Raw genomic sequence first — 27,812 nt, 5'->3', positions numbered from 1 at the left:
CAGTCAAAAACAGAATATATTTTTATAGCGGCAAAATTTCTAGAATGAGACTATAGATCTTCTGCTAATATGGGGAGCCTTCAGAAATACACACCCACATGCCAGCACAAACACCACACGGCTATAGAGATGAATGTCATACAATATTTAAAAAGAAAAAATACATAACTCCCAGGGAGGCAGGGCTGGCTCTTTTCCCAGATGGATTCTCGTTCCGACAGCGTCACAAACATGACAGATGTGCTTCTTTCTAATTGTTTGTATTTGCGGTTTATCTCTCTTGCCTGTGTGATACTTCGGGAGAAATCTCCTCTCTCCTACCATTGCGTTCCCTCCTCTGCGGTGTTTGAAGCTTTTTTTGGTTGTTAATGGTCTCCAGCAAGACACGAGCCCGCACCGCGCTGGCTGCACCCCCGGCCCGGTTCCTCCTTTGGGCTCCCCGCAGAGCCGAGACCCCCCGCTCCCACCCCTCGGTCCCACGGGACCCCCGCCAGCCCGCAGCACCCCCCCCCACCCACCTCTTAAGAGCCGCTCGCTCTTATCTGTGACTCGTGTCACACGCTATAAACAGATAGAGGCAACCCAGAACCACCTGCACATACTCGTGCTTGCCCTGATGTACGCGCGGGTACTGCAGTGATTTGTATCTGCCCTCACCTTGGCACTCCTCTGCTGTTTCCTCACATCAGAAATCCTCGCTGCACACACTCTCGGGCAGGTACCTCATTTTTCTGCCCGTATCTGACACACCTGGCACTCAGCTGCATGCTAAAAATAATAAAAAAAAAGGAAGGTGGCCAAACAGCCTGGAGAGAGATGTCTTCCAGACCTGAAAAGCCGCCTCCTCCTCCTGTGCAGCTGATTTATTTCCCCCCCAAATGCAGACCAGCAGGTAACCAAATATATTTTTTTCTTCATGGGCATATGGGCTCTGCTAAGAAATGTTTTTTTTCTCTCTTCTGTACTAATTGGCTGGGTCTCAAGGCTGCAGTTGTTCAGTTTGCCCTCCCCGAGACCACCTAGGACGTTTAGGACTCTCAGTCTCTTCAGATGTTTGCTCTTCAGCTGCGCTGGCTTCATCGAATGTCCTCACCAACCCCCAGAACAGAGAAGCTTTTGGGGCCAGATGTTCCCTGATGTAACTCATGCATCTGTGACCTTTACATGCTCGATTCATCGCCAGTCAAGTCATCGGCCTCATGCAAAGCTCTTTCCGCACAAAGGTCTCCTTTCTCCTGCGTTTCCAAGAGCGGGACGGGGCAGCGAGAGGAATGTTTGCAGCAGACGAGGAATGACCAGCTAGCAGACGTTATCACCCAGATAATCCACGCCAACCTGGAAACACAACTCCTCCCTTGTTGTTTTCAGATGCAAACGTGAATAACGTTTTCCTTACATTTTTGCGGTATTTGGGAAAACGGTTCTGGAACGAGCAAAGCTCCAGTGGAGCCTCCTCCCGCCGCCACCCCCGCCGTGCAGCGAGCGCCGCGGACACGGGGGGGAGCTGCAGCCCCGCCAACGGGGACGCGGCTCCCAAACCATCCATTCCCCCTCCCCGTGTTTCGGTCGCGGGGTTCCCGGCCGGCCTGCTGCCCCTTGGCTGCGCTGCCCGGAGCTGCCCGGGGATGCCAAGGCGCACCGGTGCCCGCCACCGGCCGGAGCCGCGCTCGCCTCGGGGTGCGTTTGGTTCCCGTGCGTAAAGCCAATGCCAAAGCGCCCGGTATCACAACGGGTGTGCATCCAGTGACACGCGTGAACCCCCGCCTGGCCGTAACCACGCCATACGGCTCTCGGTCTCTACCCACTTTTCTCCCTAAAGCCCCCCCCCCCCCCCCTTTTTTTTCAGGGAGCTGACACGCTCTGCCAGCTTACAGCCTAGATCTCCCTGGCAGGCTCCACGTCCCGCGCTCGCAGGATGTGATGAGCTAAGTCAGCTTTTGTTTTGTCTGACTTCCTTCACTTGTGGCACTCCACTAGCCCCCTTCCCCTTTTCTCCAGCCGCAGACAGCGAGCGGCCGTCCCGCGGCGGCAGGTCCCCCTCTGCCAGCAGCCATCCCTTCCCCCGGGGCTGCCTGGCCTTCTCGGAGCATCCCCCTCCTCCTACACCCTCCCCAGCCCATCCTTGCTCTTCCAAGGGCTTCAGCCAGCACCGTCACTTCTCCGGTGGGGTGGAAAACTGTGTGTAAGAAGGAAAGAAAAGCCTGTGAGCAGGAACCTCGATACGAGCTGCTACCGCTTTTCATGTACGTGATGAAAGGATGTCTGCCCTAAAACCATATTCCAAGGATAAAAGAAGAGACAACAGGTGAAAAGCAGAGAGCCAGGAGCAGCGGCGTTAAGAGAAAGGTAATGACAATTAGAGGTCTTAACGGCCGAGCTGCCTGGCAGTGCCACAAGGGCGCTTACAGCCCCAGAGGTAACCCACGCACTTTTTTTGTTCCCTGGGCTCTGAGATTGCCAGACCAGAGGCACTGAAAAAGTTCCAGTATTTATCGAGGCTGGGAATTAATGCTCAGACAACCCTGTCTAGACAAAACCATCTTCCTCTGAACATACTAGACAGGAGACTGCAATGGTTGGAGGTGGGGTTTATTGCTGGCCTTGTCACTCTGTAAAGCTCTGTCTCTACGTGACACCACTTTTTGCAGTGGATTCATTAATTCCTACTTCAGAAACTGCTGGTTTCACAGCGCACGTCACCATCCGACAGCCAGGCCCTGCACTGCAGCGGCACGCGAGCCCAGCGACTCCTGAGAGCAGGCACGGCCATTAAAAACTGTTTGCAGCCCTTCAGAACCGAGCGCGTTAGCAATGCCGAGCACATCGCGTAGGAAGATCAGAGTCGGCGCGATTCGCCACGTTCCCCACAGAAAGGGTTAGTTCTTGTTTCGGCTGCGGCGCCGGCTTAGCAGAGTGCTGGGTAAGCAGCTCCGGCAGCGAAAAATCCTGCTGCCCTCAACAGCGTCAGCAGCCCCACTCTGGCCGAGGCACCCACGGACCACGTTCCCTCCAGCACCGGTCGCCGACGTATTTTGGGCTCTTTCCTCAGCTGGCAGCAGGTAAATAAACCTAAGCAGGCCAGGCTTTCCAGGGCACCCCTGGGCCTCGCTCGGCGAGGGACGCTGTGACAGGCCTAAGTGTGCCTGTGCCCTGGGGAGCCATGCTGCAAACCAGCGGGCAGTGAGGTGCTGCTTCGCGGACAAAACGTGTCTCTCGCAAAACACCGCAGGCAAAGCGCCGGTCCCCAGAGCGGGGCCGAGCTCAGGCCGGCCCTGTGAGGGGAGCAGGCCGGGGCATCGTGAGGGGAGCAGGCCGGCCTGAGCCGGCGGAGAGGCACCGCCCCCCTCCCAGCTCCGGGCTCCGCGGGGCTCCCGCTCGCTGGGCTGCCCGGGGCGGCCGCACTCGCCGAGGATTTACGGCCGCTCCCCGCCGGGCTCCGGGCGAGGGACGGGGCGAGGGACGGGGCTGGGGCGGTGGCATCGGGCCCCGCCCATGGCGGCCCCGCCCTGCCCGCCCGCGGCGGAAGTGACGCGCCAATCACGGCCGCCCGCTCACTCCGCCGCCGCCGCCGCAAACAAAAGGGATTTTCAGCCGCTGCCCCGCCCTCTTCGCCCCGGTTCCGCCGTCTGATTGGCTGCCGCCGCCGCCACCGGCCGGCCCATGTTCTCGCCCCGCCTTCCCCGCCGTGGATTGGGCCGCGGGCGTGCCCGGCGGTGGCTCTGATTGGCGGCCTCGCCATCCCTCAGCAGGCGGGCGCGAAGGGGCGGGGCAGCTGGATGGGGAGCGGAGCGGCGCGGTAGCGGCGGCGGCGGCGGCGGCGCGGGCCAGGTCGGTGGGGCGGGGGGCGCGGTCCCTGGTGCGGTGGCGGCGGGAACCTCACTCTGTGCGGCTGGGCCCGGCCTGACCCGGCCCGGCCTGGCCTGGCGCTGCCCCCACGGGTGGGCCGCGGCAGGTGCGGGGCGGCCCGGCTGGCGGGGGCTGAGAGGGGCGGTGGTGGGGCCGAGCCCAGCCCAGCCCTGCTGCGGGCGGAGGCGGCCGGGACCTGGGCGGCCGGAAGCCGGCGGGAGTGTTACCGAGGGGAGCGTTACCGGGGGGTGCGGAGGTTGTGGAGGCCGGGGGGCGTTACCGGGAGCTCGGGCCGTCGCTGCCCGGGGCCGGGCCGGGCCTGGCCTGGCGGGTGGGCGCTGCCGCGGGGCGAGTGGGAGCGAAACGGCGCAGTCGGTTGCTGCCCCCGAGCCCGCCCCGGTACCCGCGGTTTTGCCTCGCAGCGGCCCCGGGCGCCGAAGGAGGTCGGGGGGCCGCGCCGCCCCTGCTGCGGCCCGGCTGCTGCCGCGGGCTCCGGTGCGGTGTTTCCCTTTGTTCGGCGGGGCCGTACCGGCCCCTGGCAGCCCGGGAATCCCTGGCCGAGCCACCCCGGTGCCCCCCGCCGCCGTGCGCGGGGAGCCGGTACCCGGGTAGCGACCGGGCAGCGCCTTCTCTCCAGCTCCGTGTGAGCCCCCGGGCTGACGGAGCTCCATCCCCCCGCGGTGACCCCGGCGTTTGCTCCGTCCCTGGGCACGAACGTGCTCCCGTGGCTGGTCGTGAACGATTCGTGGGGCAGGACGGGGCGCGGCCGCCCGTGGGTCGGGATGTGCCGGGCTGGGCTTCCGCGCCCCGGTACCCCCCCTCCCCGCTGCCCGGGGGTGGTGTGGGGTCCGAAGGGCAGGGCAGCTAGGGGATCGCCTTAATTTTCTTTCAGGGAGCTGTAGTGACCGCACAGTGGTTGTTCAAGGGCTGTAGGGATGTTTTGAACGTGAATTTTAGGTATTTGCTTCGTTCAAAGTAGCACTTCAAGAAGTAGCTGGGTGAGGCGGATTTTGGGGGGTAGGCATTCTTTCTCCTTTTAGTTCTAAGGTACGGAGGTGGGGGATTTAAACACTGCTCGTTTTAACCTCGTTCTCTACAGTTCTGATGCAATGCCAGGTCACTTTGTGGATGCACAATTATAAAGCGTATGTTAGCTTTTTTATTATATAAACGTATCATGTAATTATTTTAACAACTCAAACATCACGCTAGACATGCAGCAGCACTTTTAAAAACTTGTCTATCAAGAGTTTTCAAACTAGTCATTTAGGTTCTCATATGAAGGCGATTACATGAGTGCCCATGCAAGCTCCTGGAAAATATCAGTTCCTCTTCAGGGACAGGAAAAAAATGAAGTTGATTCAGGATTACAGACATAGAGGCATTGTTGAATTGGCATAGCTGTAACCATGGCTTGTGAAAGGAAATACCCTCCTTCAGAGCAAAAAAAAGGAACGACGAGCTACATTCTTCACAGTTCGTTTTAAAAAGTAGAAGAGTTCTGAGCCAAGTGCTTGCAGAGTATCTTGAAGCTTCCGCTTGACAAACTCCCCTGCCAGCCTCGGGCTGTGCTTTGGTTAGTGCCCGCTGCGAAGTGACTCCAACCTTCGCTGAAGTCGATGGGTGACGTTCTTTTGCGCTGGCAACGTTGGTTAACTCGGTTCGTGCTTGTATGTGTGTGAGCCGGAGCAAAGCGTAGCCTCTAATGGTTTCATAATCATCGTAGCGTGATTCAGTGCGTGGAGGAGCTGCCACGGTCGAGAAGCTTATCTCTTGTTCCTGAAGTGGTGCATGCCAAAGATAACTTACCCTGGTGTGGTAGCTTGGGTGGTTGTACGTACGCTTAAACTGATCGTGATATTTATTTCCAGTTAAATCCTGGGAAGTAACTTTCAAAAGAAGAGTTTTGTCTCTTTGAAGGATAGGTAGGGGTCTGCTGAGGAGACTCTTTAATGGTCCATGGTATAGCTAAAAGGAAGTTTACCTTTAGGCAAGCAGTAAGTAATTATCTTTGTTTACGCTCTGAACTCTTGCTTATTGTCCAAAAATGGTGGTATATCTCAGACTCAGGGAAAATATTTATACCATCAGACTAAATAATGAGGTTCTTGTGGTTTGTGATCTGTAGGATTGCAGTGGTCAGGATATTTCACTGAATGTAAAGGGGTGATATGCCCCGGGTATTTCTAGATCTTGTTTCTAATGCTGTGAAACTCTATCTCTTGGATAAATGGTTTGAAATAATGGCTCAGGTTCCGCAGCTGATGAGTACAGATCTGTTTGGCAGAGTGGGAGAGAACTGGGTAATTGAATAGGGTCGGTGTGATCTTTTATTAAAAAGTGGGACGAGGGAAGGAGCAGGGCCATGTAACCAGAAAGCAGCCTTGGAAAGGTCAGCTCAGGAGCCTGTGACGCTGGAGGGCCGGGAAGGGATTCGGATTTGGATTTGGATAGGGGAGGAGGAGCTCAGGTATGTGCTTGTTAGCTCTTTGATACAGAGATGCTTCTTGTTCTTGTAAAATAGTAATGTAAAAGGAATAGAGCTTTTTTTTCCATTTTTCAGCTCCCTCGTATTGAATGGCCCTAAAAGGGAGCACTTGGGATTGTTAAAGATTCAGCGTAACCGGTACCTGCCAGGTGGGCTCAGAGGTGCATTAAAAAGTTCTCTTTAAGTCGGTGCAGAATACAAGTGCAATTTAGTGGGTTTTTAGGACAGTGACTTTATTTGTAGCATCTGCTCTCCGTCTGTCGCTGCAGCAGCACGGGATAACCTATGCAAACAGAGCAGTGAAAGGCCTTCTATAGCAGCAGGTTGCACAGAAGGAAGCTGAGGCTGTACCATTTATATATCTTTAATGTTACCTGTTGTTGTTGTTGTATAAATGATTGCTGTGCAAACTGGCACCTGCTCTTTATTTCTGTAAGTATTTTTACCCATATATTTTAGGACAGAGCTTGTTTATGTTATTAAGCTGATTAAAGACTATAGCCATAGAGGCATGTTAAGAATAGCATGGCTTATTTCTCTGACACTGTGAAGCACAAGTCACAATGGGAGTATTTAGAACATAGAAGAAATGATTACTGCCAGGACTAATAGCTCTGAAATACCAGCCTGCAGTTGGTAGCTGTCCTCGCTTTAAGACCGTGCCGTTCGGTACCTAATGGAGAGATACAGCTGCACGTTCCCATGTCTCCTCTTTTTAAGAGGAAAGCACAGACCTAGTCACACTGAAAGTCCACGTTCAAAATTTATGAGAGTTGTGCAGTTAGATGCTACGCTTTGTTCTAAGATCTCAAAGAAAACTTCTCCTTTTTAGTTCTGGCTTAAAGTGCCACAAAACTAATATAATTTGAATATCTAGCAAAAAAAAAAAAAGTTGTTGCTATTTCACATCAGTATTGATTCAGTCTTAGCATCTGTGAATTTGTTCTGAGCAAGGACTGAGATGGTTTTGAAATTAAGCCTTGCATCTCCTGAGCAGACGTTCAGATGTTCCAGATTTAAAACCTGCCCAGGGAAGTGATGCAGCTCAGGCTTAAGTACCAACATAAGCATGGTAAATGTTAAAGGCTGAAAACAGGCCCCCTCTTTTCTCGCCACGTATGGCTACTTATTTATGTATTAACATTCATTTGCTGCTTCTATTGCACTCTCTGCTTTTTATATGAAATGAGCAAGTTGTAAATCACACACCTTCTATGCGATCTCGGCTAGGCAGGCTCCCCACAGTGACAGAACTGTAAAGCCAAGGGACACGGTCAGGTTCATGTCCTGGACAACTGTCTGTAAAGGTCTATCGGCGGATCTGACACTAGCTCTTGTTGAACAGTGACCAACGCTGCCCTGGCCTGCTGGAGTGTGATTTGAGTCAATACAGTGAGTTTCCTAAACTACACTTTTGTGTCAAATCTTGGTCAGGCTTTTTTGAAATTACGATGGATATGAATGGGTTTGCTAACCATTCCACTCATGTGTTTTCCTCTTGAACGTATATTGATGGCTCTGCAAAAGGGAAGGTACGTGCAGTGCTGACAGATCCATGGTGTCCAGTTAAATTGGTTTTGGAACAGCCACGATAGCCCGGACAGTTGTGGTCACTTCCACTGAGGTCTCCTTGAGCAGCCCGTGCCAATGGTAAGGCTAGCCAGAAAAGTCTGTAAGAAACGTTGCCGATTTATGGAATTTCATGTAAAACGCTGCATTAAGCAAGAACATGACTGCATGGTGAGAAACTTGTCTGCTTAGCTGAGGGGGCACGAAGCAGATTTCTGATTTCTCTTGCTGTGTGAAGGTACCTACCCCTCTCTGTAAGCAGAACTTTCTGTTCCCAGCAACTGGAAAACTGCTTTGGCATAAACAAGACAGAACTTGCATTTGTGCATAATTCTCCAAGGCACAGTTATGCAAATCAGTTGTAAAGTAGCAGTGACTTCAGAAAAATTAGAGTTCAGTTGAATGTTTTGGATGGATAGGTTCTCTAGTAAAGGTTAAACTAATCCTTTATTGCTTGCCAATGAGTGGAGTTTGGTATCTCCGAGTAGCTGCTTCATGCTGTCGCATTTTTGGATTGATACAGAGGGTGGTGAAAGACGAATGTGACTTGGACTCGGAAAAGTATGTTGCCCAGAGCACAAGACTATATCATTAACGGGCACTTAGTTGACAAGGATTTAGTCTGTGAAATTATTTCCATTGTTAACAAAATAATGTAATAAAAAGGCTTATTACTAGGCAATGTTGAGTGTATCAGCAAAGATGCAGGGGGTAAAAAAAGCTGTTTGTGTGTGCAGTTCAGATGATGGAGCTTTGTTCTTCTGTGGGCAGTAAAATTATATTTAATAAATGATGGTGATATTGAAACAGTTTGAAAGAATAGTAATTAAATGTGCGTGTTTTGTGGCATTGATTTTTTTTTTTTTTTGTAAAGTGGTTTGGGCCTGTTCCATTAGTAATACATAGTGGCATTCCTAGGAAACGTATCGCAGCACTGAAATGTTAACTTTCCCGTTCAGTTTGTGTAGGTGGCCCGGTTTGGACCCCGTTCATCGCAGCTCTTCACTCTCATTTCAGTGATGTTTGCAGCTCTGTGATCCAGATGTGCAATTTACAGTAGCATGGCTTTTAAAGATCCATGGTTTTCCCTCTCCTGTTAACTTTGACTACTTCGTGGTGAATATTATACTGTCATGTTAGCCCGTACGTTCTGCCTGCACCATCTGGGTGTGCATATGTTCATGACCCCTTGGGAAAAGGTGGAAAATGCATCTTCTACAACTGGTCTTGGAAGTTGAAGAGAAAATGTTAGTCTTGTGTATTCTCCCCTTTCCCCCCCCAGGGCAAGTTGCAGTACAAAAAACTGGAAGCTGAAGTTAAATGGAGAGTATATGTTGTAACTTAGAATACTGATTTTAATGTACAAAGAAATACCTAGTAAACTATGTTCCATTTTTCAGGTTTTCAGGATGAATCTGGAAAAACTCAGCAAACCAGAACTACTGACGCTGTTTAGCATTCTTGAGGGAGAATTAGAAGCAAGAGATCTTGTCATAGAAGCCTTAAAGGTATGTTGTAAGTACCATGATGAGAGACAAAAATGACAACAGTACTACTATAGGTTCTGCAAAGCGCTTGCATCCAAGGTGAAGTTCGGAAGGAAAGATTTATTACTGGTTCAGAATCCCATCAGCAGTATTAGATAATAAATGCTGTATATCATTCTGCATCTTGGAATTCATTATGGAAAGCTGGCTGTGAGAAGCATTTCAGTGGGGAAATAGTGCTATGCATGTGCTTTCTGATAAAGAATGGAGTGTTTCTGCTATTGTGAGAAATGTAGAAGGTCTATCAGACTTCCTTTGTTGGTTTTGTTCTTCTGTAGTAAGGAGGGCTTCTTAAAGCAGAAACTCTTCTCGCCAGGAGGGATCACAGATGAGTCTTTCTGTGAGAATAACGTCACGCTAAGACGGAAGCATCCGTGGCTGCGTGTTGTACTAAGCCAATGTAAGCTGGTGCTGCTGAGACCAGCAGACCTGTGTGCTCAGCTGCCGGCACAGGCATTAAGGTAACCTTCCAGTGAAGTAGATAGTGGCTAAAACTAACCCACTAAAAAGTTAGTTTCAGCCTGTGTCAATGGAGCTGACGTCACGGTTGTGTGAGCACTTGTGATGGGACAGGCTGGGGTGGTGCTGGGGCAAGCAGGGCCTCTTCTTGCAGGGATGGCTCGGTGCTTCTGCGTCCCTTCTGAGGAGGTGTGGGCTGTGGTACTCTGCAGCCCGTTTGGTGTGGTCGCTTCGAGCCTAGAAAGTATTTTTAAAATACGTAGTCCATGTGTAATACTGCTGCTTTTTGAAGGATGCTTAGTTGATGCTCGGTCTCAGTAAGGTGGAAAAGAAAATAGTGGTATAAATGATGAAAAGGGTCAATTTTTGAAGAAATTAATTGTGACAGGGTTGAATATTGCAGGCTTTTTCCAGCTGACCTGTCACTGCTCATCATGTTTAAACTTTCAGCTATTTCAGAAGAGGAATGGCAGCCGGCAGGCCTGAGCGCTGTGCGGACCTGGTTTTCCAGCAACAGCTTCTGTAGCTTGATTCCAAATCCAAACACCTTTTGCGAGGGCGGAGGGAACCATTGGGACACTTCTGTTTTTATTGTTAATCGGTTTTGCATTTAGACAGTCCTTTTATTTTGGAGGAATATCGTTACCCTCTCAAAGCTATGGATTGGGTGGAAGGTTTGGTTCCTCTCTCGCACAGACCTGCAAATTTCTCCTCTGTCCTGGGACCAGTCTTCTAATTCTGTGTGGTCAGAACGCGTTACCAACACAAGCATCGCTTTAGTATTGCAGTGTGAAATGTGTGTAATGGAGCACAGAGCGCCAGACGGGAAGGAATGCAGCAGCTCCATTCCAAAGGCTTTTTATCACGTACCTTCCAATAGCATAACGCAATTATCTTTTCTGTTGAAATTTAACCTGCAGTTCCCTCTTGCATGAGGAGATTAGTACAGTTAAAATACCCTTTGACATAATTTGTTGAGTACTCGTAACTGAGAAGAAATTAACTGAAATTGTAACCTATACTTGATAATTACATAGTATAAAATACCAAGCTAATCAAAGATTAGTGCTATTTTTCCCCTTCCTCCGTAAGGGATGCACCGTAGTGTCGCATCTGAAGAATGCGAGGGAAGCTGAAGGTAGTAGGAAAAGGGCAGTAAAAGCTTCGAACCGGAGCTGCCCTGCCTCCTGAGCACGACCCCGTAGGAAGACGCAGCTCGCCCCAAAACCCGTGCCCGGGTGCAAGTGGTGAGGTGTCGCAGGTCTCCAGCCGCGCCGTTACTCGGGTCCGAGTGCCGCGGTTAGCGATGCCACAGCTCGGGTCCGGCTTCCTGCTGGCAGAAGGCCACGTTGCCTTTCGGTACGTGAAAGGAAAAAAAAGTCGTGTAACTTCTTAATCTGGTGGCTGGACAGAGTTTTAGAAGCAGAAAACTCCCAGCCTTGCTTTGTCCGTTTATTTGGAATATACAGTTGGAGAAATTTTGGCCTTGCTGTGCTTTTCTTCTTGTTTACTGATAGTAACTGTGGTAACAGCGTTACAGTGCTTCACTGGCTGAAATAGTTTTATTGTGTGTGACTGTAATTAAAGGAAAACCCACCTTGCTAATCTGTTTATTCACATTTTGATGCATATAAAAATACTGCCCTGAAGAAAAAGCCTTCTAAGACTGAATTAGGTTGAAACTGAGCATCAGGTTTGACTTGCATGCGTTGGAAAATCGAGCTGTAGCTTCCAGTGAGAGGGGTCAAACCATCCAGGGCTGGTGGCAGCCTTGGTTGTTCCATGCACAGGAATCATCTGCCTCTGTGTTCCTCGAGTGTTATGAACGGCGTGTTCTGCCTCTGCAATCAGGTTTCTTTGGCAGCCTGATAGTTTTACATTAAGTGCCCGTGTTTGTTGGACAGAGGCGGAGTGGAACCTGAACTTCGTTAGAGGATTGCATGATCTCAAACGATGGCTGTGTTTTTCTCCAGCAGAGAGACATAGATGTCAGCGGTTAAAAATGAGAGGCCTGTCTGCCTATTTACTTCCCACATAGTAAGAAAAATGCATTTCCCCTCATGGGCTAATTTGACTTCTAATTCAGATTTAAATCCTTCTGAACTCTCTGGATGTTTGAGGCTGATACTTTGGTACGTTACAGGAAAGAACAAGCACTTGCAGAGGAAGAGAGTACCTTAATTTGTCAACGTGTAATTTGATTATAGTCCAGTCTGCAATAATTGATATTCCTGCACGCTTAGAGAAAAGCATTTAGCATCTGGCATTTAACAGAGAGAATCCATGCATGCAGATGACAAAGCCTAAAATAGTTTTCTTCTCCCTCGTGGTATCAGGCCACTTGTTGGCTGGCGCTGGCCCTGCTTGTCACTCCGTCAAAATGGAGCTGCCGAGCCTGGCTTTCCAGAGACCGCTTGTTTAACTTGCTCCTTCGCTTTCCTCCCTTTTCTTCACCTCCCGTCCCCAAATCTTCACCCTTTCTCCCATGGGGCTGGGTTCTTCCTGGGTGTCTCTGCACCCTGCCTGGAGGCAGCACCCTCCCTCTGCGTGCTGGGAGAAGGGGTTTCACCCCTGAGGCTTGTTTGCTGCTCAGGTGCGTGTTAGAAAGAGCAGTTGTTAGGTCACCTCTAATTGATGCCTCTAAAAATATTATGACTTGCCCTTGCTGACTTCTCTCCTTTACTGTTTGGGGTTATTTTTCTGTGGTTTACTTTTTTCTTGTGTATTGTTTTTAATTGAGTAGTGGATGTTTGTGGTAGGGACCTGTGCATTTGCAGTGGACCTGGACTTGACTTTGGACGTCCATTTCAAATTGCAGTGTTACTTAAATTCAAACACAAGATATTAGTATAAAGGATTAAGTGAACAAATTTACTGCATTCAAAATATTCTTTTCCAGTGCTTCAGTTTGCTTCCTCTATTTTAAAACCTCTTTGAAAAAAACTTTTTTTTTTGGCCTGAAACTAACTTCCTGTCCACTACATAAATCAAAATGTTCGTCTCAGAACGGACCTTAAGTCTCACTTCTTATTGTGCTCCTTTTCCTGTAGTTATAATGATATTTAAATCATCCAAGAAAACAGATGCTGTCAGAGTGTTGCATAATACTAAGGGCGGGATTCTCGGTCCTTATTGCCGCGTAGGAAGGATTGCGTGTGTGAACCACAGGTTAGGCTTCTGAAATAGCACACCGTGACTGGAAACAATTCAGTATTTAAATGGGTCTCTATCACTGTGTCAGAGCACTTTGTTCCCTGCCCTCCTTCTTTAAATGAGACTTTTCCATACATTGGAAATGAAGTTCTGTTTACTTTTAGAAAACAGGAACCAGCTTTCTGGCTAATTCTTTTATGTTAATGAGGCCTTAGGCAACTTACACTGGAATAGAAACTATCTATTTTGTGTTAATGACCGGGAGCTGGTGTTTATTGCTTTGCTTCTGAATTCAGTGATTCACTCTCTAAAGCAGTATTAATGCAGTGCAAACTTAAGTGTTCATTTGTCAGTGGATTTAGAAATTTAAGTTTACAGTGCAGTTTCAAAAACTGAAAGTCTGCCTCTTGTTTAAATTAAAAAAAAAAAAAGTTCAGTAATATAAAACCTTACTGCAGATGCCAGTAAATCTTTCACAGATGGGGCAAAATGGGCTCTTGCATCGCTTATAAAGCGACTGAGATCTAGCAGTGTTCCCATGGGCGCTGTCCTGCTGGAATGCAGGCTTTTTGTACAGCTTTTCCTGCAAGTTTGGGGAATTTTTTGCTTATTTCTTGCTCGAAGCAGCAGTGTTTGCCAGTATCTTTTGAAAGAGGGATTCTCAGTACCCAGCTAGGTCCTGAACGAGGAGCAGAGGTGCAGGGATGGCTCCAGCTCTGAATTTCAACCGTCCGGGTGTCAGGCTCCCTGGCTTAAGAGTGGCCAAAGTGCAGGTCCTGAGCACGGTGCGGTCCCCGGCTCACCGTCACAGGCGTGCTGGGAGCTGTGCACGGCCAAGCTCACACGGGATTTGTACCATCCGCTACGGACCAAAAGTTCCCAGGGAAGGAAGTTGCAGTTTTGTGCTGCTTGACATTTCCAAAGACAATTTCTTACGCTTTCTGAAGCTGATAACAGGTCTTATGTGGGCAAATCTGGGTAGCTCTCGTTTATCTGGTTTGTTCACTTGATATAATGATGGCAATTAAGACTGATACTGTATTTGAGCAATATAATTTCGGCTGTGTGGAGCTCTGGTAGGCATTGCTTCAGAGCTGGAGCTAAAGGAAGACTCGGAATCCCACTGCGACGTTTTGACATTTATTTTCGTGCAAAGCCAGTGGTCCCCACCCCCATTTCCCTCCTCTCTGTCAGCGATTGCCATGACCTCAGCTTGTCTTTATTCCCAATATTTGTCTCTGGGGAGAGAAGCTAATAAGGAAGTTCAAGGCAGTAAGAAGCTATTTAAAGATTATGCCACTCTGCAGTATAAAGGAGGAACTTCTGTGCAAATTATTGCTGGAGAACTGCAAACGTAGTAGCTGTAGTTAATTAACAGTGTGTTTGTGTTGTGCCGAGAGTTAAAACCTAAACTCTAAAATTACAGGCAAGAGTAATATTCTACGTTGTGTCCAAAAAAATACTTGAAACAAGTCTTGGAAATTCCCCGTTTGATGTTCCAGTAAAACAAGTTATAAAGATTATTGAAGGCAGAGAGAAAATGCTGTCTTATAAAGAAGGTTTCAGTAAAAGGAAATCTTTTTATAAAAAAAGAAAATAAATTACACCAATGGATTATGGGAAACATTCATCCCAAAACAGTTAGAAATCCCAAAAGGAAACAGTAGTTTTTCCCTAACAAAGTGAAGCCTTTGCTTTGCCTGCCTGCACAGGAAACATCTCTTCAGTTGTGGCAGATACTGCTTCTGCTCCATAAAATCAGAATTATCTCTCTTCGAACGGACTAGCAGTGGTCAATTGCCCTAACTTGAGCTAAAAGCCAGCCAGTTTAAAGCGGTACCCTCTCTGCACATGCCTAATTCTTCTGGTCCTCAGGAGGTTTATTTTTAAGAGTAGCTAATGTGCGTAGCTGTTTCCTTTTTTTTAAGAGCAGCCCAAGCTTAAATGTTATCTTTTTTCCTGTTGGGGGAGGGCAGTTGAATAGTCTTTAAAATTGCTGAATAGTCCATTTAGTTGCTTTTGGATTTTGAATGTTTTGATCAGAAATCCGTAAGTCTGCATATTTGAGATGATATAGGTGGAGGTACTAAATGAAAAGATCTTCTGATTTCAGAAGATTGCATCTTATTTCAAAGTGCAGTTGATGTTGTTGGAAGTACGTATGTCATCTCTGGTTTTCCAGATTCAATTTTCCGCTCCCAAGTTAACAATGCTTTTTGTAACCTTATTTCCTTCTTATTGAAGCTTGATTTCCTGAGGATTTATGTGTTTTGATAGGTTGATACTGGGATCTGAGATCTAAGCTGATTTTTCCACTTTGGGCTCCCTAATAGAATATTTCTCTTCCATCATCAAGTTGCTTCTGTTTTGAAAGTTGAACAAAAACTGTGTTTAAGACCGTTCAGATGGGACAAAATCAAACTGTTGGAGATGTTCCTACGTGACCTCCAGTGACAGAAGTTGAGCTGGGTGAGGGGCATGTGCCATGGGAGAAGTCACTCGTGTACGTGACAGTTCAATACCTGTATAAAATAATAACCTGTGCAAATTATGGTGCTGTGGCTTCATTTTGGAAGAGCTGTCCCAATTATTTTAGCGATGAGGTGGCTGCTCGGTGGGACCAGAGTACGGAGGTATCACGGGCAGCACCCTGAAAATTCCACATTTGCATTTCCAAAGCACTGGATTTGTTTTTGTAAACTAGATGTGGACAGTGTAGGATGACCTGTTTAAGACTTTTCCTGGTCTAGACAACTTTAATTAAATTTTTATGCTCTGCTGGCTACTAAAGAAGAATAGCTGGACTTCAGAAAGCTATTAATGTTATGATAGTTTCATCTGGTTGTCATGCTAGTTCAGGAAAATACTTAATTGCTCAAAGTAGCAAGGAAGAACTACTTGTTCTTTCCCAGACAGGAAATAAACCACCCCACTAAATTCAAGAGTTCAGAGCCCCATGCTGCGAGGAGCAGAGGAAAACACGGCTTTTGTTGCACCATCGGTACTTGCAAAAAATCAGAGGTTATACGTAGTGGCGTGACCTCGATCTCAGTTCTTTAAGCTTTTCTTAGAAAGAAGTTGCCCAGAAGTAAACTCTCCAAATGTCCCCCGTTTGCTTACCCTGCCAAAGCAGGGGTGCCCTTCTGAAGGGTTTCTCCCACGTTTCGGTGTGGCTGTAGAGTGACCGGCACCAGCGTGGGTTGGGTTTAAGGGGAGATCATCTGTCACAGTAGTTAAGCCAGCTGGATGACTATCCCAATTTGTATTTACAGACTTTTTAATGCTTAAGTCAGTTAGAAATTCCTAACACACTTATAGTGAGGTTTGGTTGAGTAATTTTTATAAATTCTTCAGAATAACTGCAGATTCCTCGTCCCTCAAAAAAAAAAAAAAAAGCCTGTAGTTTCTCCTGTGATTTATTAAGCCACGGGCGGTTCATTATCCAGGGCCGCCCTCCCATTTCCAGGGCTGATCTTTTCCTTCCTCTTCTGGTTTTTTATGTAAAGTTAGAACAATATCTTAAGCTCTGATCAAAGGTATCCACTGTTCCTGGTGGAAATTACTGATAAAGAGGGAGGAGTATATGTGAGCCGTTCCTCTGTATTTGTTTGCTGCAAGGATTAAAATACAGCAACACATCAGTGTCATAGGACAAATGTCCCTAATCGGGTTTGGGAATGGAGGAAATACAGAAAGAAAAGTATTTTGTTTTGGTTTTTTAATGTCTCTTGTCAAGGTAATGCATACGCTTCTCCCTTTGAGAGCAGAGATTGACTTTTTTTTTTTTTGTGCTAATCATGTGGTTGCATCTTAGAATATAGGCAGGACCAGCAAATCTCATCAGGTATTTGAGTAAAGCAAAGCTTTATTGTTTATCTATCAGTCCTCTGACCTGTAAAGCTCGGTCAGAGCAGTTTGCTTTGCTGTTTCAGTGCATCTGTACCAACTGCTGTGTGCAGTGGTACCTAGAGCATCGCTACTGCTCTCGTACGCTCGAGGGAAGTGTCTGCATTTCCCATACAGTTTACTGGGACATCAGAAAACGGCTATTCCAATAAATACTGGCCTCTAAGTTGTCTTTTCATTTGAGTCAGGCTCAGGCTTCCCTATCTAAAAGATGTCCTCGAGCCATCCCGTAAGAGCTGGGTAACAGTTAGCCATTGATAGCTTGCCATTCTTGTTGGTGAAAGGCTTTCTGGAGAAGCGTGCAGCGGGGCTGAGGCAGTTGTGCTCTGTATTCAGAGCAGATAGCTCCTTTTCCACCCTGCGACAGCTGAATGCCATTTCCCAGCATCAGCAGAGTCGGGGCTTTGTGGAGCTTGTGCTAAGAACCCTTCACCAACTCTGTAAAAGCTATTGTGTTTAATTTGGGATGGCTTACTCCCTCTTTATGCTCCTAAGGGTGCCCAGATGGGAGCAGTGCACACACAGAAAGCCAAAGCGCACCTGATGACGTGCAGAGTGCTTTGCTAGTTAAACAGGCTAAAGTGTGCTTTAAAGATGGCACCATACTGGGGAAGAAGAATTTGGTTAAAGGTACCGGGGCTCTTGTCTTTCAGAGAAAAGCATTGGAGGTAACTGGTGCAGAGGAAAGCCCACAGCTTTTCTGTGGCCTCACTAAGCGCACGCCTATGCAGAACAGCACATAATCACTTACGTGCTCTAGAAAAGTAAAGGATGAATTGTCTCGTAAGGGCTGGTTACCATGACTATAATGAATCAAGAAGAATCAAATGCAAACCTCAGATTTGAAAGGTATTCTTTCTTGGCAGGGCGCGGCAGCTCTGCTGTGCACAGGATTGTGCTGTCGGTGGTGCACACTGAAACGAAACACCGCCACGAGGTTTTCACAAATGCGTAGCATTTAGCCTATAACCGTTTCTGCTGAAATAAATAACTGAATTTCTCAGAGCCAAGACAGATCAGCTCTAAGGGCTCTCTTGAATCTAGGTCTGTACTCCTTCTTACATCTTCTGTTGCATGGATATCTGTTTTCATGTGGTTTCTTATCATGGTGGTAAACATGTAGATAATACTTTAATATCTGTGTGTTTATCAAGTTTTGGTTTTTTGGTTTTTTTTTTTTTTAGAACTTCCCAGTAGTCATTCAGTAGGATAAGGCTATTGGTATCCAAACACACAGATTTCCAGCTGGAATGGCTGATTTTAAACATTGTAAATGTAAAGCCTACTACATTTGAGTTTCCTTAATTCTTATGTGTCACCAAAAGAAACCTGACCATTCTGATTTTGCTTCTTGAGACACTAAACTTTGTTTAGTCTGGATGAGAATATTAAGGATTTTATTAACAATTTACAGATTTATAGGCTATTGCAAGAATAAAACTCTTTAGTTGCTCAACATGGAATGATTTGATGGTGAAATAGTCAAGACAACCACACAGCTGCTCTTCCACCAGTACAACAGTAAATGATTAAATCTTTTGTTGAGCAAGAATTGATACTTACCTTCTGTACTATCTCACGGTTGTGGAATGTAAGTCATGGATGTAGATAGCAGGTAGCTGTGGTGTGAGGATGTTAGTGGACTGAGTATGTTCTGGAGATGCTGTGTTCTTAAGCAAGGCTTTCCTTTATTTTAGTTTGTTTGGGATCACTTGGTTAAAAGACATTGTTCAGCTGGAGGGACAGTGAGAAATTAATCAAGCACGTGTCTCAGAACCTCCCACACACTTCTCAGGCTGCCTGCGAATAGTGTGTATTTGCTTGTGTTCCAGCTGTGGAAATGTGAGTGGTTTTCCCAATTTTTTTTTCAAGACTTGAGGATCCTCCCTGCAGAGGTGGCTGCTAGGAGCGGTTGTGAAGCGGGGGGGACATCCTGCTGTGTGGCGCTGGCTCAGCCTGCGAGAGCTGGCTTCGCTCGCGTATATTTGATCTGTCTACATTTTATTGTCTCTATTAATGGGAGAGCATCAACTTTTGCCCATTTTAAATGTATTAATGAGCATTTTTATTAGCTTGGAGCCTAGCTGAACCTTAAAAGCTAACAGTTTAAAAAATCCTTCTGATGATACAAGGATTATTGTCCTCACCATACATTAACTTTTCATGGTCCTAACTTCCTTGATTGGTCTGCCGTTAGAGGAAGAGTATGCGCGCCTAGTATGTGAAAAACACGGTGTTTGTCCCCTTGTTGTTGGGCTGATCAGAAATGGCACGATCCAGACGGGCTTTGGAGGTCCCACGGGTGGCACGGTCTGCACTGCTGCTTCAGCAGGTAGATCGCTTCACCGGTTTGTCGTATGAATTACTGTCTCTTTCTTGTCTGTTAACCAGGGACCTTTAACACAACATTCTTGAGGTTTTTTTCCTGTCTGAATACTCTTTATTCTTAAAGCAGATAACAGGATATGAATCAGGCTGGGTTAAGATCTCTTTATCTCTAAGTGGAAAACTGGGGAAGAGGAATATTAGCTAGAAATTACTTTCTTTAGCTAGTTTTCTATTTTAAGTATATTGAAATGCAAATTTGTTTTTGTATTGCAGGCCCAGCATAGAGACACGTTCATTGAAGAACGCTATGGGAAGTACAACATCAGTGATCCATTAATGGCTTTGCAGAGAGATTTTGAGACCCTGAAAGAGGGAAATCATGGTGAAAAGCAACCAGTATGCTCCAATCCCTTATCTATTTTGAAAGTGGTGATGAAACATTGCAAGAATATGCAGGAAAGAATGTTATCCCAACTAGCTGCTGCAGAAAGCAGACACAGAAAGGTAGGTTTTGCTTCAAATAAGATGTGCAGAAGTTAACAGTTGCATTTTGATGATATGTTAACTTCAGGAAAAACACTTAAATGCCTTGAGTTTTGGTAACTGAAAGGACTTTGCACCTTTGTTTAAACTTCTCACTCGATACAATGCAGCTGGTAAGTTTATTAATTGTAATTCCAAAATTTGAAATATATGCAAGATGTTTTTGCCAGGACACAAAAAACGGAGCTAGCTTCTTCACAGCTGGGAGGGATAGTGCTTACCAAAATGTAAGGAAGGATTTCTGGGAGATTGAATTCTCAGCAGACATATCACTGTTCTGCTTGGGGCTTCTTCTCGGCGAGTATTGAAGAGCTGGTACCAGGTACTTACAGGAGTGCATCTCCTTGTGCTTTCCTAAGAAAGAATGGCACGACCAAAACTATTTTTCATGGTATTTGGCCTCTTTAATAAAGCATCTATTATTCTTCATATGGCGCTTTAACATACGTTGACACTAATGAAGTGCATAGTCCACATGTCCGACTGTACTTCCCCAAAGGTATGCTCCTCTGCCATACCGTAGTTTACTAGAGGAGCATAAAGCTGCACAAAAGCCTGGAAGCAAGAACTGAACTCTGCTTCTTGGAGTCTTGCTACAACATATTCTCCTTATGTAACTAGTGAGCTTTTAAAAAAATAAATATGTTTACATGTTTGGTTTTTGTCCTGCAGTCAACTTAAACACATCACAATGATTGAAGTATTTGTCCCTGCTACGTAGTCAGGGCAGAGACTGATTGCCCAAGAGTACATCACAGGAGTCTGTGACTGGGAGGAGCTCTCTGGAGCATCCCTGCAGTCACCTGCATTGCAGCACTCTATCTTAACCTCTTCGCATGCTGCTTTTCCATCTGAAAAACTAGCTGGGATTTTTGCTTTGCTTGAGCCAGAGGCAGACCGAGGTGGTGCGTTACCCTGGTGTCTAGAAGCTGTCTTACGCTGTCAGCTCTAGGTTTACTTTTGGCTTGGGCCAATATCATCCTGTATTTTTTCAGGTATGTCGCTCTTGCTTTGATTAAAACTTACTAAATCATGTACAAAGATCTCAAATACAAATGGTCGCATTCTATTTCTAATCAAAATGTTCAAAGTTGCACCCTATGTTTTATCAGCACGTGGGCTGAAGTTTATTTTCCCATAATCTGTTTTGATGGGGATAAGGTAGAGCAAGTTCCTTCCAGTCTGTGAACAATCTGAAGCGTTTCTGTTGCAGAAACCCTGCTATGACATAAGCAACCTGCCAGCTTGACTTTACATCCCAGACACCAGGCTTAGGGTGGGCAGCTGGAGGTACCTTCAGTTTGTCCTCTAAGTCGCTGGAAGTAACAGCGAGGCTGTCTGCTTCACTTTTCAGCCAAGTATCTAGCTAAATCGTGCCATTACAATCAGATGGTTTTTCCCCTTCTCCTTCTAGCCTTCCTGCCTCCTGCTGTAAAAAGATTCCTGTGTACTTTAAGCTTCCAAACTGAGAAGCTGCTAAATTCATGGCTAGCATTTGTTGGGAGAGCGTAGAGTTTTGGTGGTGAGATACAGCAAAGTCTCTGGGGAAGTTTGTATTCTGGCTTTTTTTGTTGAGTTAATAGAATTTCAATTATTCATGTAATTCAGCATTAAAGCTGAAGGAGCTCCTTAACTGGGTCCTTATGGCAAGCAGTTTCATTTCAAGAGCTCATCTTGTTCTTAAGTGGAAGAACAAATTAATGTTCTTTAAAATAAACTTTGCACTGCAGTTCTCAAATCCCCTGTAAGAAACTGGGGGAGAAGCCTGTGTGCGAATTACTGCCGAAACCAAGCGAGGATCGTCTCATTGTAATTTAGAGCCCCGTGTTTCTGCACGGTCTCTGGGGTGGTGCCTCTGCTCCTGCTGGGTTTTATATCAATGGTCCTGCCAGGAAATTCTGATGAGGGCACCATACAACCAAGGACTGATAACGTGAACTTCGCAAGGTTATTCTGCAGTCTGGAGGAAAAGCATGCAATTTAGCTATTTAATAACAAAATTGAAGATAATAAATGAACATAACAAAGATCCAGTGTGAGGTTTTCCTAACTTCTTTTGCAAACTGGCTCAACTATACCAAATAACAACGCGGTATTGCAACTCGTCCAAAAGCTGCTTTTATGTGATTTTGAGTTGAATTTGGATGTCTGAGGCTGCAGCGGGTCCTCTCCTGTATCATTTGGCTTTGGACCATGTGCGAAGGTGCTGATCTCTCCCGGTGTTACGCCAGCTTGTAAGTGTGCCTGGGCATCAAAGTGACCGATGTTTGCTTGGCAGGTGATACTGGACCTGGAGGAAGAGAGACAGCGGCACGCCCAGGACACAGCGGAGGGGGATGATGTCACCTACATGCTGGAGAAGGAGCGGGAGCGGCTCACCCAGCAGGTACGCTTTGGTAGCTGCTAATTACCCAGCCCATGGAAAGCCAGGGCTCCTGGGCGGTCACCTCAGCAGTGATGTCTAATTGCACCTTCGTGTTGAAAGAGTAGTAGGGACCTCCCTCCTCTGTAAGGCGCTGCCAGCTTTTATCATTTCGATATGAAAAACAACCTTAATTTTTCGGGGTGTTTTGGTAGCTGAGCAGTGCTAAAAGCTATTAATAGGCAATCAAATGCTTTGAAATCTTACTTTAGCTTGAAATTGGAAAAGTTCTGAAGAACAGAGCTGCACTTAGAAATGATAGGGCTCTCTAGTGCTCAAAATTCAGAATAAGTCACGAAAGATCTCCCGGGGGAGTTATTCATGATGATAAATATTTAAGCTACTGTTTTCTGTTACTCAAGCACTGTAGACTTTATTAAACATACATAACACATCAGCATTTTAAAGTCTAAATGCCTTTAAAAAGCAAACTGACAAAGTTGTAAATGAGGTGGAAGGACGCTGTGCTCCAGATCGCCTGTTCAGTCAGTGCGTGGCCGACTGGGTGTGTATATCACTAAAGGTCAATTGAATTTCGTACGTGATATAACTACTAGTAAGTAATAATTCTTAATACGTGCAACCGGAGTCATACAAGACTGTCTTGCAGATACCTGGGGCAAGAACCTTTTTCTTAGCCATTGCCATCTTTTTGCTGGGGAACGTCTCCAAGATACATAGTAACCCCATTCACTTTTGGGGCATTATACTTCATTTATTTTCAGGATGTTTTGTGGTTCCCTTACAGTCTTTTTTTTGTTCTTATCTTCCAGTTGGAGTTTGAAAAATCCCAAGTGAAGAAGTTTGAAAAAGAACAAAAGAAGCTGTCAAGCCAGTTGGAGGAGGAAAGGGCACGCCACAAGCAACTGTCTTCCATGCTTGTAGTGGAGTGCAAGAAAGCCACTGCCAAAGCAGCTGAAGAGGGGCAGAAGACAGCAGAATTGAGCTTGAAATTGGAGAAAGAGAAGAGCAGGGTCAGTAAACTGGAAGAGGAGCTGGCATCCAAGAGGAAGCGGGGTTTACAGATGGAAGCACAAGTAGAAAAGCAGCTCTCAGAGTTTGATATTGAAAGGGAACAGCTGAAAGCTAAGCTGAACAGAGAAGAAAACCGTACAAAAGCACTCAAAGAAGAGGTGGAGTGTCTGAAGAAAGCCCTGAAAGAGCTGGAGGCTTCTTGCCAAGAGCGCAGTCCTGCCGAGCCTTTGCAGCCAAGCCCCTCGGTGATGTCCAGAGGTGTTGCAACTGACAGTCCCACGGTGAAGTCTGTGTCTTGCCAGACGGAGTGTCTGCAGGCAGACCGAGCAACTCCTGCCAGCACAAGCAAAGCTGTACATACCATGTTTCCCAGCCCTACTACACCTACTCATTCCTATGCAAAATCCAATGGTCATTGTGATACAGACGTGCAGATGAGCAGTGAGCTACTGCAGGCAAATGCAGCAGAGAACCAAGTTCAAAAGGAGAAATCGACTGGGGCAGCCCCAGAGAACACAGTTGAGAATGGAAGTTCTCCTGTAAGAACAGAGTCACCGGTGCATCTGATGTCCCAGTTCCCTTCCAGCGGGGTCTCCCTGTCTCCCAGCAGCACAGCTGCCTCCTCTCTAACACCTTCTCCCTGCTCCTCACCAGTTCTGACTAAACGCTTAGTGGGAGTGTCGGCAAGCAGCCCTGGCTACCAGTCGTCCTATCAGGTGGGGATCAATCAACGTTTCCATGCAGCTCGGCACAAGTTTCAGTCTCAGGCTGAACAGGACCATCAGTCAAGTGGTCTGCAGAGCCCACCATCGCGGGATTTGTCTCCTACTCTAGCAGATAACTCTGCCGCCAAGCAGCTGGCCCGCAATACAGTCACTCAGGTCCTTTCCCGATTTACCAGCCAGCAGGGACCTATTAAGCCTGTCTCCCCTAACAGCTCACCTTTTGGCACAGACTATCGAAATCTGGCAAATGCTGTGAGCCCCAAAAACGAATCTGGTCACTCTCCAAGCCCTGGCAAGGTTTCCAGTCCGCTAAGCCCGTTGTCTCCTGGAATTAAGTCACCGACCATTCCTAGAGCAGAAAGGGGGAACCCTCCACCTATTCCTCCAAAGAAACCCGGCCTCGCTCAGTCACCTGCTGCTCCTACTCCACTAACCAAAACCTCTTCCCCAACCCCCTCGCTGGGTGCCCCCATGGACGTGGCAAGTAGCTGCTCTAACAATGCCGTAGTGTCAAATGGCAAAGACATTGAGATACTCCTGCCAACTAGCAGCTAGTCTCCAGAAAATGTGAATGTGACATTCCGTGGCTTAGCATCCTAAAGCTAAGACACTGTTTTTCCACTCCATGTTATTTATTTCCATAGTAGCAGATTCTGTCTGTATAAAGCATTTAGTATATTTTTTTTTCTTTTTTAATAGGTAGGAAAATATTTTTGTTTATGGAGAAACCTTAACTACAGCTATACAGTAGCCTCAAAATGTCTCATGGCAACAGTCAAATCATTAGAGATAACAAGAACCATAGTCATGTGGTGGGACCTAACTATCAAACTCTAATGGGACTGAAATGCTACTTTTAAATTATGCAGAAATAACTTTTGCAGACTTTTTACTCCAGATGAACATTTTATAAAGTGCCTGAACTAAGCCTGCAATATGAATGTGATTCTCTGGAAAAGGTGAGGAGGGGGACCATCTAGCTGCAGAATTCTTCTGTGAGTCATGACTGTTGAAACCAACACTGTTTTTCTTTTTAATTCTTTCCATTTGCTAAAATAAGTTAGCAAATGTGCTACAAATTCTGTAAGGTGACCACCAGGCTGACAGAGCCAGCCACGCTGTGTCCTTCAGGACATCACTCCTAGCTATTTGAGGAAGCACATATGAGTTTCTTGGGGTAAAATTTAGCCATAATACAATCCAGGTTACTTTTCTCTCGGTATTCATTATCCGTGTAGTTCTTTTTGCTTTCCCGTAACACATCCTGCAGAGATGCCTGTGTGCTCTAAATGGCTAAACTTGGTTTCTGGTGTGTCACCTGGAATTTTCAAGCTCTTCAAGCATTCTACTGTTGTGTGTAGAACTTCTGAGAAAAGGATCTTGCTATTACTTGACAAAGATCTCACTATTACTTGAAAAAAATCACTGGTTCATATGATACAGGTTTTTTTGCAACAGTAACGTGGGATCTTCTACTATAAACAAAAGCAATAATTTTGTTCCTCATCTGTATCAGTTGTGTCCGGCTGACCTGGATTTTACTCAGTAGTGAGCTGTGGGATCTTGCTGGCTTTCCTTGGCTGCAAATGTGGAACCAAATCATTACTGTCACATGTAATTGAATGTGTATGTATGTGTAAGTAGTTTCACACGCATACATGCTAAATACACAGTGTATTAGGAAAATCTTTATCTGCTCTTGATGTTCTGCCTAATAGGAAGAAAACGTGGGAATTCATTGAGATTTAAAAAAAAAAAATCACTTACTGAGGAATTGCCTAAGTTTGAGGCAAATCATGTGTGAAAAATTGTTTGGGTCCAAGAGGGGAGAAGCGACTGATTGCTGCGCAGAAACGTGTTGTGTGAGCAGCGTGGTCCTCACTGCAGCCGTGCTGCGTGTGCTCCCGCGGTTCAGCGGCACAGCACGGTGGGTTTTTGGAGTCACTGCGCCGAGAAATGCGAGACAAACACACCGCGAATCGGTGGCAGAGGCTGAGAGCATAACCCTGAGGTAATTATCCCAGGCGTCCTATCTGAACTGATCCTAAATTTAGAAACTGGACTTGCTGCTCGGTGTCAGCCGACGTTCAGCATTTCCCTCTGCAGCAGTGTCACGTTTATGCAGAGCACAGCTTCCCGCTGCCAGAGACGCTTTCTCCTTCATCATTTTTCAATATCGAATTAGACAAAATACATCCACCTTTATTGTAGGACAGATCCCTGCGGCAGCTGGGGGGCTGCGTGAGCTGGTAGGTTCCCTCTGGCTTTGAGCCTGGGTCTGTAGGACATGGACCTCCTGTGCTGCTTTGAAGTGGCTGTGGTCTGGACCGACCCCGCTGTCCTGTCCCGCACAGCCATGGCAGGGATTTGGACTAGAACAAGAGGGTTTTACAGACCTTTTAAATTGTGGTATTATGTGCTATTGTTCCTAATCCGGTGGAGCAGGCTGTGTACTAACAGTGGGGAGACAGAGGCAGCCTGGAGATAAAGGGCAGTGACTCTTTTGGAAGCACATTTATTACTCTTTTTAACTTTTAAGTGTCCACAGCAGATTTTTTTTCCTCTTGATGAGAGTAATTGCAAAGACTGATGGGCAGATGGATTTTGGCCCATGGATCACTTCCGATTCAAAAGTGAGGCTTTTGTATACACTGCTTTAACGTGTTTCTTTGCTTTTACATTAATCTAAATGGTATTATCCCCTTTCTTTATCAATAGCTCTATAGAAAGAGATATACTATGATGAAGTCTATTAGGAAATGCACTGAGTACTGTTTCTTCTAAAATATAATATGGGAAGGGGTATGCAAAAGAATGTATTTTTGCTAGTAGCCTATCTTCTGAGAGAAACTAAGCACAAGATATTAAAATGGATCCAACTAATTCAGTAAGACATTTAGAGTTAGTATTTAACTGTTGATGTAGATTCTGTGTGGAAGCAACTAAATATTTCTCCTATAACTCACATCTGTTATAAGCAGACGTTGTTGCAGAGTTTGTCACTGGCTAATGGAGTATAATGAAGTGCAAAATGTATACACTAGTATTAATTCATTAACACTTGTAAATTTGTAAAGCCAAATGTACCAAGCTGAAGTCTTTAATCATTTTTATAGCTGATGGCATTAAACATGTTAAACATTCATATTATCAATAAAGGATTTTATTTTTAAGATGTGCAAATTGTTTAAGAAAATGCTTGGAGTCGGGACTGTGTGTGGACACAGCAGGAAACAGTCCGGGGGTGATAGCCCTGCGGCTGTGTTCGTGTGGGAACTGGAGCTTTGTGCTCTGAAATGTCAGAAGGCGGCAAATTTCTTTGGAGTACAATTGATGAGCGATTGTGGCTGGCTGCAGTCGGGGCTGTATCGCCCGTCCATCTCCCCCATCCGAAACTGGTGGTGCTGGGAGGTTCCTTGTGGCAGCAGTGGGCTCCAGGTGAGACGGGGCAGCAAGCTCGGACAACGGGCTTTTAGGCATTTAAGTAAAAGCGATTTTCCCAGAGTACCTCTTTGCCACAGTGTTACGATGCTAAACTAAGAACGCTTTGGGATTTGGGGGAAGTAGGTGTGCCAGTGCCCTGCTGGTTTTTTTTTTCAAGCAGGATGCAGAGTTTCCATGGGAATTCCCTGTGCAGCCTCATCACCGCTCTGCCTCGGAGGAGCGGGGCTCAGTTGTGTCACGGGATACAGCTGCGAGTGTCCCAGCCCAGAAGAGTCCCCCTTGGCTGGGATGTGGTGTGTCCGTGCAAGGAACCAGTATGTGTCTTCCCTGGCGAGCTGGGGGCTGCTCCAGGTGCCCCCCAGCCCAGCCACGGGGATGAGTCCATATCTGCTTTGTGTCCCTAATAT

General features: G+C 46.5%; 1 protein-coding gene across 6 annotated transcripts in view; it reads left to right on the top strand.

Annotated features, from left to right (window-relative positions):
• CTTNBP2NL (CTTNBP2 N-terminal like) overlaps nt 1–27,138 on the top strand; it is a 90,943-nt gene extending 63,805 nt beyond the window's left edge. For 2 of the 6 annotated variants that reach the window (XM_054803544.1, XM_054803545.1), the window contains exons 3-6: nt 9,304–9,411; nt 19,570–19,800; nt 22,118–22,225; nt 23,035–27,138. In XM_054803544.1, the coding sequence (XP_054659519.1) occupies nt 9,313–9,411; nt 19,570–19,800; nt 22,118–22,225; nt 23,035–24,516 (1,920 nt within the window). In that variant the 5' untranslated portion in view covers nt 9,304–9,312 and the 3' untranslated portion in view covers nt 24,517–27,138. Of the gene's footprint in view, nt 1–3,037; nt 3,060–3,739; nt 3,829–4,061; nt 4,992–7,860; nt 7,985–9,303; nt 9,412–19,569; nt 19,801–22,117; nt 22,226–23,034 lie in introns of those variants that run through there. The other 4 variants (XM_054803546.1, XM_054803542.1, XM_054803543.1 and 1 more) reach the window with 4 other exon arrangements.
• Nucleotides 27,139–27,812: the final 674 nt, after the last annotated feature.

This window comes from Grus americana, chromosome 25 (genome assembly GCF_028858705.1).
Source record: "Grus americana isolate bGruAme1 chromosome 25, bGruAme1.mat, whole genome shotgun sequence".
Classification (NCBI taxonomy): Eukaryota; Metazoa; Chordata; class Aves; order Gruiformes; family Gruidae; genus Grus; species Grus americana.
The sequence above is the reverse complement of the archived record's forward strand: the minus strand, read 5'-3'. Positions and strand labels throughout refer to the sequence as shown.